Source organism: Ranitomeya variabilis, chromosome 3 (genome assembly GCF_051348905.1).
Source record: "Ranitomeya variabilis isolate aRanVar5 chromosome 3, aRanVar5.hap1, whole genome shotgun sequence".
NCBI lineage: Eukaryota > Metazoa > Chordata > Amphibia > Anura > Dendrobatidae > Ranitomeya > Ranitomeya variabilis.
In genome coordinates, this window is record NC_135234.1 from 96,159,939 (window position 1) to 96,179,204 (window position 19,266).

Here is a 19,266-nt window from a genome sequence, read left to right on the forward strand (position 1 = left end):
ATCTCATCTCGGTAGGTTTGATTCTGAAATTATGTGGCATTTTAGAGAGAAACAAACTTCAAAAGCTGCAAGGAACAAGCACACTGGGGCAACATACATGACTAAGATCATGCAGCCAATGCCTGATACATGCTAATCCTGGATCAGCCAGCATACACTGTATCAGCCGTCAGGTTCCCTTAAACTGAATATCTGTATTGACAGGGAGTTTGTTTCTCTTGTATCTGTCTTTTTTGGAGATCCTCTCAGTTGCTTTATAACCACAAAGTTCAACTCAACTTTTATGAGATCATAAAAGTAGTTCAGAAAAAGACAGAAAAAAGAATTATTAACTGAAGTCACTGACATATTCTCAGATAGCTCATTCCGCGGTCAGCAATATGTGATGTAATAAGAGGGTATAGATAGAAGGGAAAAAAAGCAAAATTCCTAATGAAACCCCATTGTAAATATGATTTTTATTACAAAATACATATACGGCATATAAACCCAGATGGCAGACAAATGTGCAGTTGGGCACAATGAATGCTCTGGGTACTGTAATGGGATCTACATAATACAGATGAGCTTACTGGATGCAAACTAACTAAAGTTGCAAAAACAGAAATGTCCAAAGTGGTTTTGTAATTTATTCTAGATGAAATATATAACAGCAAATATCATTAATGCTCACCTTTGCTATCTGAGGAATACTGGGAAGTTTGCTAAACCCAGCCAGCGGGATTCGTTCATGTAGAGTTTTCATTTTAGACCTAAACAGAAATCACATATAATTAGTTGATTACAAAATAAGTAGAAAACAACATTATGGATATTTTTCTGTTAGTTGGTTTCCACCACAGTCATAGAGCATTAAGCTGCAGTGTTGTGGAAACATTGTGGTAGTAGATGGATATCTGATAAATACAAATGGGCCGAAATTAAACTTGGCGAGGTGTACGAGGATCCGGTTATACCACTTGACTCTGTATGTATCCATAAACCACTAGCTACTCTCTCCGTGCAAAGCCAAATATTGCTGAATAGAACAGAGCTTAGCTGGTCGCTTCAGCACCTCTGTTTAATGATCACTGAAGGCTTCAACATTCGGACCTTCAATAATCAAAACTTCTGACATGACACCTTGACAAATTGAAAGTTTGTGTAAATGAAAATAACTTTTTAAAGGGAATCTATCACCAGGTTTTTGATGCCCCATCTGAGAGCAGCATAATGCAGAGACAGTGACCCTGATTCCAGTGAAGTGTCACTAGCAGTTCTCTGAATGCTGAGCTCTGTATAACCCCACCCACACCACTGATTGACAGCTTTCTGTGTACACTGTGCATAGGCAGAAAGCTGCCCATTAGTTATACAGAGGGGGGTGTTATACAGAGCTCATAAACTTGCAGAAGGACTAGAAAACAGAAATGCTTCTAAAGAAGCATTGAGGTAAAACGCGCGTCAGGGCATCTATTGTGGTAATTGTCATGTGTTTACTTACCTTCTAATGTGTTTTCTTTGTATATGTTTACTCAGCCCACTTGGTGCACCTGACATTTGTGTGCCTTTGCTTGTACTGTCCCAGAAGTTTGCCACTATTATGTTTATTGCACTAGCACTTTATTCATTCTATACTATGTGACACTATCTGGGGTAATCTAACATCTTCAAATTAAATGTTATTTCAAAGCCTTTCTGATTACCTATTTTGCATTGCATCCACTTCATGTGGTAATCTGTATACTGTTTAACATTATATCACTAAGGGAGAGATATTTTGTGTCCTGTGACAGCTTTTAGCTGTGATTTTCACACAGTTCTGAGCCACCTGATATACATTTCTTCATATGGGCCATAACATGTCTCTTAGTTTTGCATATTTTTTATTTTGAAGCACAATATTTGAAGGGCACAGAAATCTGCTGAAAATTATCACTTTCATCAGTCTCTGCAGTTAAACTTTTCACCTTTCTAGTTGTGTTTATTGTCTGTGTATTTGTACTGAATAAAGATCATTATTGTTTTCCCATGGAGTTTTCTTTTTTGGTAGCTATTATTATTTTTTGGATCTCATTAGCTTAAAAAATGTTCAATACAACCCATCAGAACCCTGTGTCCTCATGGTGTGGGGGGCAATGAGAGCTAGTGTGCATGTACACTAGGAATCACATAATTTTAATGACATTAATGACATTGTCAGTGATTGATAATGGCATTTCAAAGGCTTAACAGCAGAGATCAGAGCAACAGTTACATGCAGATGCGGACTGTATAACCCAGCTGGCATCTGCCGGGTATGGTGCGGTCTTAGAGCTCCTGAGCCCGCTCCATACAGGTGGATCTGATGTAGGAAGCAGAATTACGTCATGATGCGGTTAGTAACTGACACCACATGAAGCCCATTGTTTTCTTTGGAACAGTCCAGGACTTCTACATCCTTTGTTAGCAATGAGTGTACAGTGGTGGAGATACCATCAGCTTACTTGAGTTACATTTTTACCATGTAAATGTCATTATGTGTTGTTAATCGCCATGTGACATGCTTTGTTATATTATGTTGTCCACCAGTAAAGTACTTTTGATAGATCATGTCATGGATTAGGAATGCTTATCACACGATAATAATGTACACTAATGTCATTTTATTACTCTGTGATCTGACGGATCTGTGACAAATGTGCATTTAATTTGTGTGAAATGCTGCATGAAAGATGAGATAAGTAGGCAGTGAGTATATGAAAGATATGCACCCAGTTAAGAAATGTTTTTTTTTTGCAAGGTGTCACTGGTCTGAGGTATTACAGTTGAAAGTGAGGGGTGTGCATGCTTTCCTTTAAGAAATGTGCACCGGTGGAGTTGCTAGTGACACAACCAATTCAGGGCGCATCATGGGTCAGTGTTAGCATTTACGTCCATGCCTCTAGCAATGTCCAGAATGCAAATAAGCTGGGACATTCTTGACATAAGACATCAAACATAAGTAAGCATGTAAACTGGCAGAGGAGCCAAGACTGTGCATCGAAAAGAAATGCCTGCACCATAGCTAGTTACCAAGTGGGAGTAAGTAACACTTGATATTAAGATACGATGCCCTAGGACTTAGTGAGGAGCGCAATACAGTATATAATAAGCTTAAGCTGGAGGTGAGGTAATTTAGTGCACTGCCATTAGAGTAGCAAGGATTGAAACAGCAGAGAGGAATATTGAGGTTTAGTCCTGACTGTGAAGAACACATTCACTAGATGGGCAAACGATTAGTCTCCCAAAAAGATCCCGATGTAACCACACTTTAGAAATTGAAAACTGAGTGTACAGAGGAGTGCATTGCCAGGGATGGCTGAAAGACTGGTGCCTGTGTGTGAGGGACTGCTATGCTAGAACTGTGAATGTTAGGCAGCAAGAATGTGCAAGGTACCAGACAATCTACTACAGGGAATTGCTGCTAAGAGATGCTACAGTGAGACTGGTTATGTCTGCTGAGCAACATAGAAAGTGACATAGAGACTGTGTCAGAGTAAATGAGGTTCTGCTGACGTGATTAGCAGCAGACCATGGGTGAACATATCACTCGTGCAACCTGTCCAACTATATAAGGGCCCAAGAGGTCACTTGTACCCCCAAAGTAGGTGGAACTATGCTTTTCATTTTGATGAGCTATTGGACTTGAAAATGGCCCATATACTGTTCCCTACAGGCGCCCTTTTCGGTCTGTGACCTGTTGTGGATTCTGTTTGTGGGCTCCCTCTGGTGGTTACTGCTGGTACTGGGTGACTTTGGTGGGTTGCGGCCTTTGGTTTCCACCTGTCCATCAGAGGCTGGGTGTTTCCTATTTTACCTGGCCTTTCTGTCATTCCCTTGCCGGCTATCAATGTATTCAGATGTGCTCTGTTTGGTTCCTGCCTACCTGCTCCCAGATCTTTCAGGATAAGCTAAGTGCTGATTTTCAGTTGTTGGTTTTTTGTCCAGCTTGCTTATTATGTCTCTATGCTAGCTGGTAGCTCTAGTGGACTGAGGTTCTCCCCATGTGCCATGAGTTGGCACATGGGTTCTTGTAATCTCAGGATGGTTTTTTGATTAGGGTTTTTTGCTGACCGCTCAGACCCCTTTTGTATCGTTCTGCTTTCTAGTTTACAGCGGGCCTCAATTTGCTGAACCTATATATATCATCTCTATGTGTGTGCCTTCCTCTCATTTCACCGTCAATACATGTGGGGGGCAACTATACCTTTTGGGGTTCATTCCTCTGGAGGCAAGTGAGGTCTTTATTTTCTCTGCAGTACTAGTTAGCTCTTAGGCTGGTGCGTGGCGTCTAGAACCAACGTAGGCACGCTCCCTGGCTATCTCTAGTTGCGTTTGTCAGGCGTAGGGCAGCGGTCAGCCCAGGTTCCATCACCCTAGAGCTCGTCCGATATTTTGTATTACTTTGCTTGTCCCTTGCTATCCCTAGCCATTGGGATTCATGACAGTATAGCCGGCCCACAAAGTGTTAATTGTTTGGGCTGAAGCAGGAGAAAAAGAAGTGTTTAAGGGAAATTTTTTTTTTTTTTTTTTTTTTTTCCTTCAGAGTTTTGCTGCCTAGCCCTTAATTGCTGTCTAGCTGCTTCTTACCTCCTCTTAACCCTTGAATTGCTCTGACATTAGCTGTTTAACATGGATGTCCAGAGTTTGGCTTCCAGCCTGAGTAATCTCGCGGCAAAAGTTCAAAACATACAGGATTTTGTTGTTCACACTCCCATGTCTGAACCTAGAATTCCTATTCCAGAGTTCTTTTCTGGAGATAGATCTACCTTCCTGAATTTCAGGAACAATTGTAAATTGTTTCTTTCTTTAAAATCTCGCTCCTCTGGAGACCCTGCTCAACAGGTCAAGATTGTAATATCTTTCCTGCGAGGCGACCCTCAGAATTGGGCATTTGCATTGGCACCAGGGGATCCTGCATTGCTCAATGTGGATGCGTTTTTTCTGGCATTGGGATTGCTCTATGAGGAACCCAACCTGGAGATTCAGGCTGAAAAGGCTTTATTAGCCCTCTCTCAGGGGTATGATGAAGCGGAAATATATTGTCAAAAATTTCGGAAATGGTCGGTGCTTACTCAGTGGAATGAGTGCGCCCTGGCTGCAAACTTCAGAAATGGTCTTTCCGAGGCCATTAAGGATATTATGGTGGGGTTCCCTACGCCTACAGGTCTGAATGAGTCGATGGCTATGGCCATTCAGATTGATCGGCGTTTACGGGAGCGCAAACCCGTGCACCAGTTGGCGGTGTCTTTTGAACAGGCACCTGAGACTATGCAATGTGATAGAATTCAGTCCAGAAGTGAACGGCAAAATTATAGGCGGAAAAATGGATTGTGTTTTTATTGTGGTGATTCAGCTCATGTTATATCAGCATGCTCTAAACGCACAAAAAGGGTTGATAAATCTTTTGCCATTGGTACTCTGCAGCCTAAGTTCATTTTGTCTGTGACTCTGATTTTTTCACTGTCTTCCATTTCCGTCGATGCCTATGTGGATTCGGGCGCTGCCCTGAGTCTTATGGATTGGTCATTTGCTAAACGCTGCGGTTTTAGTCTGGAACCTCTGGAAGTTCCTATTCCTCTGAAGGGAATTGACTCTACACCATTGGCTATGAATAAACCGCAGTATTGGACACAAGTGACCATGCGCATGACTCCCGTTCATCAGGAGGTGATTCGCTTCCTTGTACTGTATAATTTACATGATGTACTAGTGCTTGGTCTGCCATGGTTACAAACTCATAATCCTGTCCTGGACTGGAAAACAATGTCTGTGTTAAGCTGGGGATGTCAGGGGGTTCATGATTATGCACCTCCGATTTCAATCGCTTCATCTACTCCTTCTGAGATCCCTGCGTTTTTGTCTGACTATAGGGATGTTTTTGAGGAGCCTAAGCTCAATTCGCTCCCTCCGCATAGAGATTGTGACTGTGCTATAGAATTGATTCCTGGCAGTAAGTTCCCTAAGGGTCGTTTATTTAATCTGTCACTGCCAGAGCATACTGCTATGCGGAATTATATTAAGGAGTCCTTGGAAAAGGGACATATTCGTCCATCTTCGTCCCCTCTGGGAGCAGGTTTTTTTTTCGTGGCAAAAAAAGATGGTTCCCTGAGGCCTTGTATAGATTATCGCCTTCTGAATAAGATTACAGTCAAGTATCAGTATCCATTGCCATTATTGACTGATTTGTTTGCTCGCATTAAGGGGGCTAGGTGGTTCACTAAGATAGATCTTCGCAGTGCGTATAATCTGGTGCGGATAAACAGGGTGATGAGTGGAAAACCGCATTTAATACGCCTGAGGGCCATTTTGAGTATTTGGTAATGCCTTTTGGACTCTCCAATGCTCCGTCAGTCTTTCAGTCCTTTATGCACAATATTTTCCGTGAATATCTGGATAAGTTTATGATTGTCTATTTGGATGATATTTTGGTGTTTTCTGATGACTGGGAGTCTCATGTTCTACAGGTCAGGAATGTGTTTCAGGTTCTGCGGGCCAATTCTCTGTTTGTGAAGGGCTCAAAGTGTCTCTTCGGAGTCCAGAAGATTTCTTTTTTGGGGTACATTTTTTCTCCTTCTACTATTGAGATGGATCCCGTCAAGGTTCAGGCGATTTGTGACTGGACACAACCTACATCTGTTAAGAGCCTTCAGAAGTTCTTGGGGTTTGCTAATTTTTATCGTCGGTTCATTGCTAATTTTTCCAGTATTGTTAAACCTTTGACTGATTTGACTAAAAAGGGTGCTGATGTTGCTGATTGGTCTCCTGCGGCCGTGGAGGCCTTTCAGGAACTTAAGCGCCGGTTTTCTTCTGCTCCTGTGTTGTGTCAGCCAGATGTTTCACTTCCTTTTCAGGTTGAGGTTGATGCTTCCGAGATTGGAGCGGGGGCGGTTTTGTCACAGAGAAGTTCTAATGGCTCGGTGATGAAGCCATGTGCATTCTTCTCTAGAAAATTCTCGCCCGCCGAGCGCAATTATGATGTGGGTAATCGGGAGCTTTTGGCCATGAAGTGGGCATTTGAGGAGTGGCGTCATTGGCTTGAGGGTGCTAAACATCGTGTGGTGGTCTTGACTGATCACAAGAATCTCATTTACCTTGAGTCTGCCAGGCGTTTGAATCCTAGACAGGCTCGTTGGTCGTTGTTTTTTTCTCGTTTCAATTTCGTGGTTTCATACCTGCCAGGTTCAAAGAATGTGAAGGCAGATGCTCTTTCCAGGAGTTTTGTGCCTGACTCTCCTGGAGACTCTGGGCCTACTGGTATCCTTAGGGATGGGGTAATATTGTCCGCCGTATCCCCAGACTTGCGACGTGCATTGCAGGAGTTTCAGGTGGATAAACCGGATCGTTGTCCACCAGAAAGACTGTTTGTTCCGGATGATTGGACCAGTAGAGTCATCTCCGAGGTCCATTCTTCTGTGTTGGCTGGTCATCCTGGAATATTTGGTACTAGAGACTTGGTGGCCAGGTCTTTTTGGTGGCCTTCCTTGTCTAGGGATGTGCGTACCTTTGTGCAGTCTTGTGAAGTGTGTGCTCGAGCTAAGCCTTGCTGTTCTCGGGCCAGTGGGTTGTTGTTATCCTTGCCCATCCCGAAGAGGCCTTGGACGCACATTTCCATGGATTTTATTTCTGATCTCCCGGTTTCACAGAAAATGTCCGTTATCTGGGTTGTGTGTGACCGCTTTTCTAAGATGGTTCATTTGGTGCCCTTGCCTAAGTTGCCTTCCTCCTCTGAGTTGGTCCCTTTATTTTTTCAGAACGTGGTTCGTTTGCATGGGATTCCGGAGAATATCATTTCTGACAGGGGATCCCAGTTTGTGTCTAGATTTTGGCGGACGTTTTGTGCCAAGATGGGCATTGATTTGTCTTTCTCGTCTGCATTCCATCCTCAGACGAATGGCCAGACGGAGCGAACTAATCAGACCTTGGAAACTTATTTGAGGTGTTTTGTTTCTGCTGATCAAGATGACTGGGTTGCTTTTTTGCCACTGGCCGAATTTGCTCTTAATAATCGGGCTAGTTCTGCCACGTTGGTCTCTCCTTTTTTTTGTAATTCGGGGTTTCATCCTCGTTTTTCCTCTGGTCAGGTGGAGTCTTCGGATTGTCCTGGAGTGGACGTGGTGGTGGACAAGCTGCATCAGATTTGGAACCAGGTGGTGGACAATTTGAAGTTATCTCAGGAGAAGACTCAGCAGTTTGCTAATCGCCGTCGCCGCGTGGGTCCCCGACTTCTTGTTGGGGATTTGGTGTGGTTGTCTTCTCGTTTTGTCCCTATGAAGGTCTCTTCTCCTAAGTTCAAGCCTCGGTTCATCGGTCCTTATAGGATCTCGGAGATTCTTAACCCTGTATCTTTTCGTTTGGATCTCCCAGCATCGTTTGCTATTCATAATGTGTTCCATCGGTCGTTGTTGCGGAGGTATGAGGTGCCCGTTGTTCCTTCGGTCGAGCCTCCTGCTCCGGTGCTGGTGGAGGGAGAATTGGAGTATGTTGTTGAGAAGATCTTGGATTCTCGTGTTTCCAGACGCAAACTCCAGTATTTGGTTAAGTGGAAGGGTTATGGTCAGGAGGATAATTCCTGGGTGGTCGCCTCCGATGTTCATGCGACTGATTTGGTCCGCGCCTTCCATAGAGCTCACCCTGATCGCCCTGGGGGTTCTCGTGAGGGTTCGGTGACCCCTCCTCAAGGGGGGGGTACTGTTGTGGATTCTGTTTGTGGGCTCCCTCTGGTGGTTACTGCTGGTACTGGGTGACTTTGGTGGGTTGCGGCCTTTGGTTTCCACCTGTCCATCAGAGGCTGGGTGTTTCCTATTTTACCTGGCCTTTCTGTCATTCCCTTGCCGGCTATCAATGTATTCAGATGTGCTCTGTTTGGTTCCTGCTTACCTGCTCCCAGATCTTTCAGGATAAGCTAAGTGCTGATTTTCAGTTGTTGGTTTTTTTGTCCAGCTTGCTTATTATGTCTCTATGCTAGCTGGTAGCTCTAGTGGACTGAGGTTCTCCCCATGTGCCATGAGTTGGCACATGGGTTCTTGTAATCTCAGGATGGTTTTTTGATTAGGGTTTTTTGCTGATCGCTCAGACCCCTTTTGTATCGTTCTGCTTTCTAGTTTACAGCGGGCCTCAATTTGCTGAACCTATATATATCATCTCTATGTGTGTGCCTTCCTCTCATTTCACCGTCAATACATGTGGGGGGCAACTATACCTTTTGGGGTTCATTCCTCTGGAGGCAAGTGAGGTCTTTATTTTCTCTGCAGTACTAGTTAGCTCTTAGGCTGGTGCGTGGCGTCTAGAACCAACGTAGGCACGCTCCCTGGCTATCTCTAGTTGCGTTTGTCAGGCGTATGGCAGCGGTCAGCCCAGGTTCCATCACCCTAGAGCTCGTCCGATATTTTGTATTACTTTGCTTGTCCCTTGCTATCCCTAGCCATTGGGATTCATGACAGTGACCGCCAGTGCAGCAGACCAAACGCAAGCGTCAGTAAATTGTCACAAGTGTCAACCCCCATTCCTAATACTATTTGCGTTCCTCTGTTCAAGCCATACTTTTTGCCTTTTGTGATATTTTCAAAACCATCCAGCTTCCTGTGACTAAAGCTGCTGAAATGACATCTGTGTGCGACTGCCAGTCAGGCTACTACATGCTAACACTCTAAAGTCAAAATGAATTTGAGCATAACGTGTGAATACATCTCCTTTAGCAATTTTTATATTTGAGACAGCGCCAATACATCCATTTTACACACCTGAGTATAATTCTTAAATATTCTATGCTGTCGGCTTCTTCACATTTAATTGAAAGAATCAAGTTCCCAAGGCTGCTTCCAGTGCAGTAAAAATTTAGGTGGTCCTAAAATCAAGACAAACACATCATGTTTATTGAGACTTATTCAACATTGCAGAAGAACTGAATTTAGTTTTTGTAGTTAAATCAAATTAAAAGGGATATCCAGGAATTTAAAAAAATGGCCTTATCATTAACAGGCAAGCAGTTGCAAACAGAGGCAACTACCTGCCTGTTATACCAGACGCAGGTCATTGACCGCTCCTGCCAGAGATTCAGCTGCTCCATGTCAGCAGAGCAGCAGTAACTCTTCCTGTTGATAGAGTGGGACTACTGGCATCATGCTGATTGACAGCCAATTTCTCCCAATTAGGCAGCGAGGAGTCGGCTGTCAATCGGCATAACACCAGAAGTCAGTAGTCCCACACTGTCAACAAGAAAAGAAACTGCCACCCGGTTGACATGAAGTCAACAGAAGTCTGTGACCGCTCTGTGCTGACGAAGAACGGTGCCAGGCACCACAGGAAGGTGGGTAGCAACTGCCTTCCTGTTAGTGCTTAGGTACTTAGGTATAGTGCTTAAGTATCTCCTCTAGTGTTTAAAAAGAAAAATTCATGAATCACTTGAAAAGTTTATATACAAACAGTATTTTCAGATAATTCTATATAATCATTATAGGCATTTCTTTATTCACAACCATATATAACAAAACTGTGCTGTAGCGATTACAGTGCTCAGACCCTTGGAGCTGTTTCAATTCCCAAGACACAAGTCATGCCAGATAGATATAAAGACCTTTATTAATGCACAAGAAATTCATGAAGCAAACCAAATAAAGTTTATAAAAGTTGCCTGAGGGTATATAGGAACCAATAATGCCATTCGAAGTCCACGTGGAACTCCTTTCCAACTCAAGATACAATAACTATTAATGTGAAATTACTTTAAATCCTGAATTAAAAAGGATCAATCAATATTGTTAATCACTTTGTCATTTACAGGAACCTGCACTTAGACTTTATTTCCTTCTAGGGCTATAATAAAAAAGGAAGAGTTATAGATAGAAAGCAATTCACCACTATAAAGATTATGGCCCTTGGAGTATATACCTCTACATTCAACATATGATCTACCCTCCTTTAAAATTCTGTTCAATAAGATCAACAAGTTATTGTTTCCAATATGGATACAATTTTTGTCATTAATACCACAAAGATTGCATGCCCAAGTCTATAAAAACAGGCAATATTCAACATATTAATGAGTAGTTGATGCTTTGTACACCTATGTTAATCAGTGGTAACGGAGTAAACCCTGTGTTGTCCCGTCTTGTGTTCATACTCCTTTCCATCTGTCCTCTAAATCTTAAAACCTACTTACAATATGTTAAGTAGCAGAAGCCTACTGGAGGGCTGGGTCTTGTGCAATTTGACAATCTATAGTACAAATTAGGCCCACAGGTGCCATCACAACCCATCAGCACTCCACAATCATGCTGCAAAGGAGAGATGGACTATGATGTCACATCTGCTCCCATCCAACTGCGTGGAGATAATCAATGAGCTGTAGAAGAGATTAGTGCAAAATAGGGTCTTATCCAAGAGATATGATAGGTGATATACTCAGATTTAACTCACCTATTCAAACTTTTAAGAAAGCATGTGACGTAGAAAGTCAGATGCAGCAGATCCACGGGTCAGCAAGTGACCATGAGACATCAAGGATGAAAAGGATTAGTGGACGGTTTCCACGCTTGCTGATAGTTATTGATACATATATCCCAGTGAGGTTAAATGAAACAGGGGTTTATTCCTTGCATTTCAATATGCAAATGACTTCTTCAGAGAAGACCATTCAGAATCCATCCATTAAACCCTTTCATACTTGATATCCAACTGCTTAGAAGCCTCTACTGCTATTGATTGCTGCATCTAAGGGGGTTAAACTTACCTGAATTTTCACAGATTTATTTATTTTTAACAGTTCCTGGAGTAAAAAAATATGCCAATCAGCTCTTCTTCGGGACTCGAGTAAAAGCTGTTTTTCTAGTACTACTTTTATTTTAGGTAGCCACCTTATAAGTCAATTAAGTCAATGACTACCCACTTAACAATCCTTGAAACATTGCTAAGGATTTTTAGCCAAATTAAAATCTTCACTAAAAGGAAAAGACACTGAGAAACTGAGAACCAAGCTGGCCATGATCGGTCCATACACATAACTCAAATTTGTCAATTTCCTGAATTCCACAAAATTTGAACAACATGTCATGATTTTCTTATTAACCCCTTCATGACCCCAGCTTTTTTCGGCTTTGCGTTTTCGTTTTTCGCTCCCCTCTTTCCCAGAGCCATAACTTTTTTATTTTTCCGTCAATATGGCCATGTGAGGGCTTATTTTTTGCAGGACAAGTTGTACTTTTGAACGACACCATTGGTTTTACCATCGCATGTACTATAAAATGGGAAAAAAATTCCAAATGCAGTGAAATTGCAAAAAAAAGTGCAATCTCACACTTTTTTTTTGTTTGGCTTTTTTTGCTAGGTTCACTAAATGCTAAAACTGACCTGCTATTTTGATTCTCCAGGTCATAGACACCAAACATGTCTAGGTGATTTTTTATTTAAGTGGGAAAAAAAATCCAAACTTTGCTAAAAAAAAAAAAAAAAAAATTGTACAATTTTCCGATACCCGTAGCGTCTCCATTTTTCGTGATCTGGGGTTGGGTGAGGGCTTATTTTTTGCATGCCGAGCTGACATTTTTAATGATACCATTTTTCTGCAGATGCGTACTTTTGATAGTCAGTTATTGCATTTTAATGCAATGTTACGTCAAAAAACCCCGTAATTTTGGTGTTTCGAATTTTTTTCTCGCTATGCCGTTTAGCAATCAGGTTAATCCTTTTTTTATTGATAGATTGGACGATTCTGAACACAGGGATACCAAATATGTGTATATTTGATTTTTTTTATTGTTTTATTTTGAATAGGGTGGAAGGGGGGTGATTTAAACTTTTATATTTTTTTATTTTTTTCATATCTTTTAAAATTTTTTTTTACTTTTGCCATGCTTCAATTGCCTCCATAGGAGGCTGGAAGCTAGCATAGCCTGATCGGCTCAGCTACATAGGGGCGATGCTTATATCACTCCTATGTAGTAGAATAGCTGCATTGTTTTGAGCGCCGACCACAGGGTGGTGCTCACAGCAATCCGGCATCAATAACCATAGAGGTCTTCAATAGACCCCTGGTTGTGATGCTGATGCATCGCTGACCCCCGATCACATGACGGGGGTCAGCGATGACTGCATTTCCAACACGATGGCCGGAAGTGCTAGTTAAATACCGCTGTCAGCATTTTACAGTGGCATTTATCTAGTTAATAGCTGTGGGTGGATCGTGATTCCACCCGCCCTATTGCGGGCACATGTCAGTTGTACAAAACAGCTGACATGTCCCGGCTTTGATGCGGGCTCACCACAGGAGTCTGCATCAAAGCGGGGGTTCTGACCACGGACGTACTATCCCGTCTGAGGTCAGAAAGGGGTTAGTAGAATTTTATTGATCTACCATAACAGTGCAGTTCTAGTGATGTCAATGCCGGTTATCCGAGGGCTCGCATGACATTATGTCATGTGAGCCCTGTAACCAATTAGCACCCGCTATTGAGCTGCTGTGCAGTCACTTCCTTCTTTTCAACCTAACAGTGGCTGCTGATTGGCTGCAGGGCTCATATGTCACGGAGATAAAGTGTCGACATCCCTGACATTCCATGGCACCAGTACAGGAAGTGAGTATATGTTATTTTTATCTTATAAGGAGGACTACTTTATTTAAAAAGAGTCTTGCCTAGATAGTGGACAACCCCCTAAAATGCTAAACCCAAGTTCAAGAAACTTCAGCTTGTTAGCTGATATCTCTTAACATCCCCTACCTGTTAACTGGGATGGATGGTCTCTCAAAGTGATGGAAGGTCTCTCATATGCTGAGAGGTTGGAAAAGTTAGGCTTGTTTAACTTAGAAAAAAGACGCCTCGGAGGAGATCTCATTTACATGTATAAATATGTGTGTAGTCATTACAGAGGACTTGCACATGACTTATTCCTTCCAAAGACACTACTAAGGACCAAGGGACACACTTATTCCTTCCAAAGACACTACTAAGGACCAAGGGACACACTTATTCCTTCCAAAGACACTACTAAGGACCAAGGGACACTCATTACAGGTGGAAGAAAGGTGATTCTGGGAGATAAATAGGAAAGAGTTCTTTACAGTTAGAGGAATCAGACAGTGGAATGCCGACCACAAGACGTAGTAATGGCTGACACTATGACAGCTTTTAAAAAAGGGTGGATGATTTCCTTAATACACATAACATTGTGGGCTATAGTTAAATTAGTGACAAAATGTACAATTGGTGGAGAAAGGTTTTTCAACCAATGTAAATATGTAACTGTCAATGGCAGAATTGCCAATGTATTGTAGATCTGGACTATAATACAGGCTATAAACCCAAACAAGATATTAAAAAATTTAAAACCCACAAACCTTCCCCAAGAAATGTTTTCTGTATGCCCGAGCTGAACCTTTATATTCTAGTTTGTATCCATATGTACTGGGGCTCATGGGTTCTTCCTCTTCATCACATATACTACTGTCTGAAGATGTTGGAGTGCTTATATTTTCTGGATCTTCTATCCAATAACCTCCAAACTGAGGCAAAATAATAAGTGGATAAGAGGTGTCCTTCTCCAGGATCTACAATATAGAAGAAGAAAGAGGCAAAAGACATACATCTTCTGAGTAGCATCTCATAGAGGAAATCAATATCATTAAACCAATGGCTTTGTGGCACTTTGTGAGAAATTATTTAAAAATGACAGAATAAGTTCTGGTGGCACATCAGAGATCCGTACGATTCATACCAGATAGATGAAAAGCAAGGGTCCCAGGAATAACAGTTTTAAACCACTCGGTGTGAGACATAAAGAGTTTGGTGTAGAACCTGGATATTGGTGGAGGAGGTATCGAGCTTCATTGACATAGCGGAGACTACTGATCGGTTTATTGCAATTTCTACAGTGCTTAACTCTCTATAACACAAGGACAAATATCTCCTTTTATAGCATTTTACCTTAATTAGTCAAGTAACTGTAACTCTGAAATTAGCACTATTTTCCTTGTTATAAGAACACAAGTAAATGTTTGAAATGGCATACAAAGGATTACCTCCTCAATGCTGGGGTAGGGTATGTAGTCATCCTGTAAAAAGAAAAGAATAATTCATTATGTAGTTTACTCCAAACTTCACATTTAAGATGTCACTAAGGGGAAACTTTCAGACAAACTCATGCTGCCCAAATCGTGGGCAGCGGTAATCGCAGCCTGGTTGCACAATTGCTGCCACGTATATTATTATTTGACATTCTCTGGTGTTTCAGTAGACAAATACTTTGAAGATCTGGCTGGGGATAGACCAGTCTGGTGCCATCCCCGGCTGGCTGTTCACACCAGATTTACCAAGCTCCACCAAAATGGGCAGAATATAGGAGTGACGCAACAGCTCATCTAATTCGTGATGACGAGCAGTGCCTTACCCCAGAAATCTTAAGATTTGTGACAAGGCCCATGGAGGTGCACACCACTTTACAGACGTGCCTCTTTCATTGAAAGGTGTGCGCCTCTTTATAAATCAGGCGCGTCTGACTCCACCATACCCCTTCATCAAGGCTGGCGTGATGAACACCGACCTTGATGAGTTGAGGCGTTAGTCTCAAACCTGAGACTAAGTGCAGATAGAGTTTTTGAGGCAGTTAAAAATTATAAGTTTGCTATTGGAAACTATTTTAGGAAACAATCCTTCTTCTGGGAGTTTTTCGTTTCCTGAAGCGGTAGTGAAACATTTCTGGAGGGTTTAGGAAGAGAGGGTTTTTTAATGACTTTTGATTGGGCATTGCCTAATTTAGAGTCGATTCCATCTGGAGCCACTTCAAAGCAGTGACGTGCTCCTTTTTTTCACCAAGCATTTTTCAAAACTTCACCTGTAATCAATTGCTCAAAACACTAACCATATAAACAGCAAAGTGAATCTTACTGACATGGTCCACAAAAAAACATCCAAAATATTATTGTGATCTACGGTACAAATAAAAGGATACTACAGTATACCATTTACACAATGACTGTGCGTTTCTCCACCAAAAGATCATTTCACTTCTAGACATTGAGAGCAGCATATGGTAAAAGATATCATGTGGGCGAAGCTAAACAAAGCATATTTATGGGTGCTATCAATCAATTTACCGCTTTCTCCCAAACTACTGTAACTTAGGAAGTGTTGCGTTGAGACTCAATAATACATGACTCTTCATCATCCTTTTATATGCCTCAAAGATGTGAGCAGCGGAGAATATAATATCCCACTGTGTAGAATCTCACTTACATTGTAGATGCAGGAAGCACGTTGTAAAACAAAGTTGAGCTTTTATTAAGCCAGATGGCGAAACAAACTATTCACAATCCGAACAAGTTGATTTTGAAAGTAAATCAATAGGAAAGAACTGGGAATTCAGACAATTTGCTAAAGAATGTGAGCGATCATTTATACAAGCAAAATAAAACTGCAGCTATGCCAGCAGCCTAGAGCAGTCCGCATGCGTCTTAGCGCCAGGCTTGCACAATGCATTTGCAATGCTGCGTTTTCCACTTGACCATTGTTTAGTTGCTAAAATGCAGAAGCCAGATGTTTGTTGTGACTATGAGAGTGTAAAGTCCTTAAAGGGAACATGTCAACAGAAAAAAACATATTAACCTGCAGATATGGAATTAATCTGCAGGTTAGTAGCGGTTTAATGCTGGCTGGCATCTGCACTTAGCCTAACGCTGCCGGGAGAAAATTAACTTTATTCTCCCCAGCAGCGTTCCCTGTTTCAGTCGTGGGTGCGGCGCTTGTTCAGTCACCACTCTAAGAATACAGAGCTGCGGCTTTAACCTGACAGTAAGGCTGGCTGTCAGTCAGGGATGGGGGGGCAGTTACAGCTGCCGCTCTGTATACTTATTGAGGTGACTGAACCAGCACCACCCCCGTGACTGAAATAGCGCTCCTGATTCTGACTGACACTGGCTCTGCATTGGGGCCGACTGTCAGTCATGGGGGTGGAGCCGGCACTGGTTCAGTCACCGCTCTGAGAATGCAGAGCGGCGGCTGTATCCAGGCCCCCGAAAGGCCGGCTGTCAGTCAGGTATGTGGGCACATTTACAGCCGCCGCTCTGCATTCAGCTCTGGTTCAGTCACCTCAAGTGTGCAAAGCAGTGGCTGTAACAGCAACCCAGCCCTGACTGACAGCTGTTCTTACTGTCGGAGCATGGTTACCACCACCACTCTGTATTCTCAGAGTGGTGACTGATCCAGTGCCGATACTGCCTCCATGACTGACAGTCGGCCCCAATGCAAAGCCAGTGTCAGTCAGAATCAACACGATTTCAGTCATGGGGCGGTGTTGGTTCAGTCACCTCAATAAGTGTACAGAGCAGCAGCTGTAACCACTCCCGCAGCCCTGACTGACAGCTAGCCTCACTGTCGTGGCGTGGTTACAGCTGCTGCTCTGTATTCTCAGAGTGGTGACTGAACCAGCACCGATGCCGACTCTATGACTGACAGCCGGCCCCAATGCAGATTCAGTGTTAGCCAGGGTCAGGAATGTGATTTCAGCAATGGGAGAGGTGCTGGCTCAGTCAACTCTATAAGTATCCCCTTTGGTTTGCATGTTAATGACCAGGCCAATATTTACAATTCTGACCACTGTCCCTTTATGAGGTAATAACTCTGGAATGCTTCCATAGATCCTGGTGATTCTGACAATGTTTTCTCGTGACATATTGTACTTCATGATAGTGGTAAAATTTCTTTGATATGACTTGTATTTATTTGTGAAAAAAAATGGAATTTTGGTGAAAATTTTGAAAATTTCGCAATTTTCCAACTTTGAATTTTCATGTCCTTAAATTACACAGATATGTCACACAGAATCCTTAATAAGTAACATTTCCCACATGTCTACTGTACATCAGCACAATTCTGGAACCAATTGTTAGGAAGTTATAAGGGTTAAAAATTGACCAGTGATTTCTAATTTTTACAACACCATTTTTTTTTAGGGACCACATCACATTTGAAGTCACTTTGAGGGATCTATATGAAAGAAAATACCCAAAAGTGACACCATTCTAAAAACTGCACCCCTCAAGGTGCTGAAAACCACATTTAAGAAGTTTATTAACCCTTCAGGTGCTTCATAGGAATTTTTGGAATGTTTAAAAAAAATGAACATTTAACTTTTTTTCTCAAAAAATTTACTTCAGATCCAATTTGTTTTATTTTACCAAGGGTAACAGGAGAAATTGGACCCAAAAGTTGTTGTACAATTTGCCCTGAGTACTCTGATACTCCATATGTGGTGCATGACAGAGCTCGGAAGGCAAGTAGCGCCGTTTTGGAATGCAGACTTTGATGGAATGGTCTGCAGGCGTCATGTTGCGTTTGCAGAGCCCCTGATGTACCTAAACAGTAGAAACCCCCACAAGTGATACCATTTTGGAAACTAGACCACCCAAGGAACTTATCTAGATGTGTGGTGAGCACTTTGAACCCCCGATTGTTTCACTAAAGTTTATAATGTAGTGCCATGAAAATAAAAAAATCATTTTTTTCCACAAAAATTATCTTTTAGCCCTCATTTTTTATTTTCCCAAGGGTATCCAGGGAAATTGGACCCCCACAGTTGTTGTGCAATATGTCCTGAGTACGCTGATACCCCATATGTGGGGGGGAACCACCGTTTTGGTGCATGGCAGGGCTCGGAAGGGAAGGAGTGCCGTTTTTGAAAGGAGATTTTGATGGAATGATCTGCGGGCGTCACGTTGCATTTGCAGAGCCCCTGTTGTACCTAAACAGTAGAAACCCCCACAATTGACCCCATATTGGAAACTAGACCCCCCAAGGAACTTATCTAGATGTGTGGTGAGAACTTTGAACCCCCAAGTGTTTCACTAAAGTTTATAACGCAGAGCCGTAAAAATAAAAAAAATCATTTTTTTTCCACAAAAATCATTTTTTAGCCCCAATTGTGTATTTTCACAAGGGCAACAGGAGAAATTGGACCCCAATTATTGTTGTCCAATTTATCCTGAGTATGCTGATACTCCATATGTTGGAGAAAATTACTATTTGGGCACACGTCAGGGCTCGGAAGGGAAGTAGTGATGTTTTGGAATACAGACTTTGATGGAATGGTCTGCGGGCATCATGTTGCGTTTGCAGAGCCACTGATGTGCCGAAACAGTAGAAACCCCCCACAAGTGATGCCATTTTGGAAACTAGACTCCCCCAAGGAAATTATCTACATGTGTTGTGAGAACTTTGAACCCCCAAGTGTTTCACTAAAGTTTATAACGCAGAGCCATGAAAATAAAAAATCATTTTT

At 42.2% G+C, this 19,266-nt stretch overlaps 1 protein-coding gene across 4 annotated transcripts in view; it reads right to left on the reverse strand.

Moving 5' to 3' along the window:
* The window catches only part of RAP1GAP2 (RAP1 GTPase activating protein 2), a 1,028,482-nt gene that overhangs the window by 103,238 nt on the left and 905,978 nt on the right, over positions 1–19,266 (reverse strand). For all 4 annotated transcript variants that reach the window (XM_077294402.1, XM_077294401.1, XM_077294400.1 and 1 more), the window contains 4 exons: positions 15,014–15,046; positions 14,333–14,542; positions 9,744–9,847; positions 674–752 (listed from right to left, as the gene is read on the reverse strand). In XM_077294402.1, the coding sequence (XP_077150517.1) occupies positions 674–752; positions 9,744–9,847; positions 14,333–14,542; positions 15,014–15,046 (426 nt within the window). The remainder of the gene's footprint in view (positions 1–673; positions 753–9,743; positions 9,848–14,332; positions 14,543–15,013; positions 15,047–19,266) is intronic.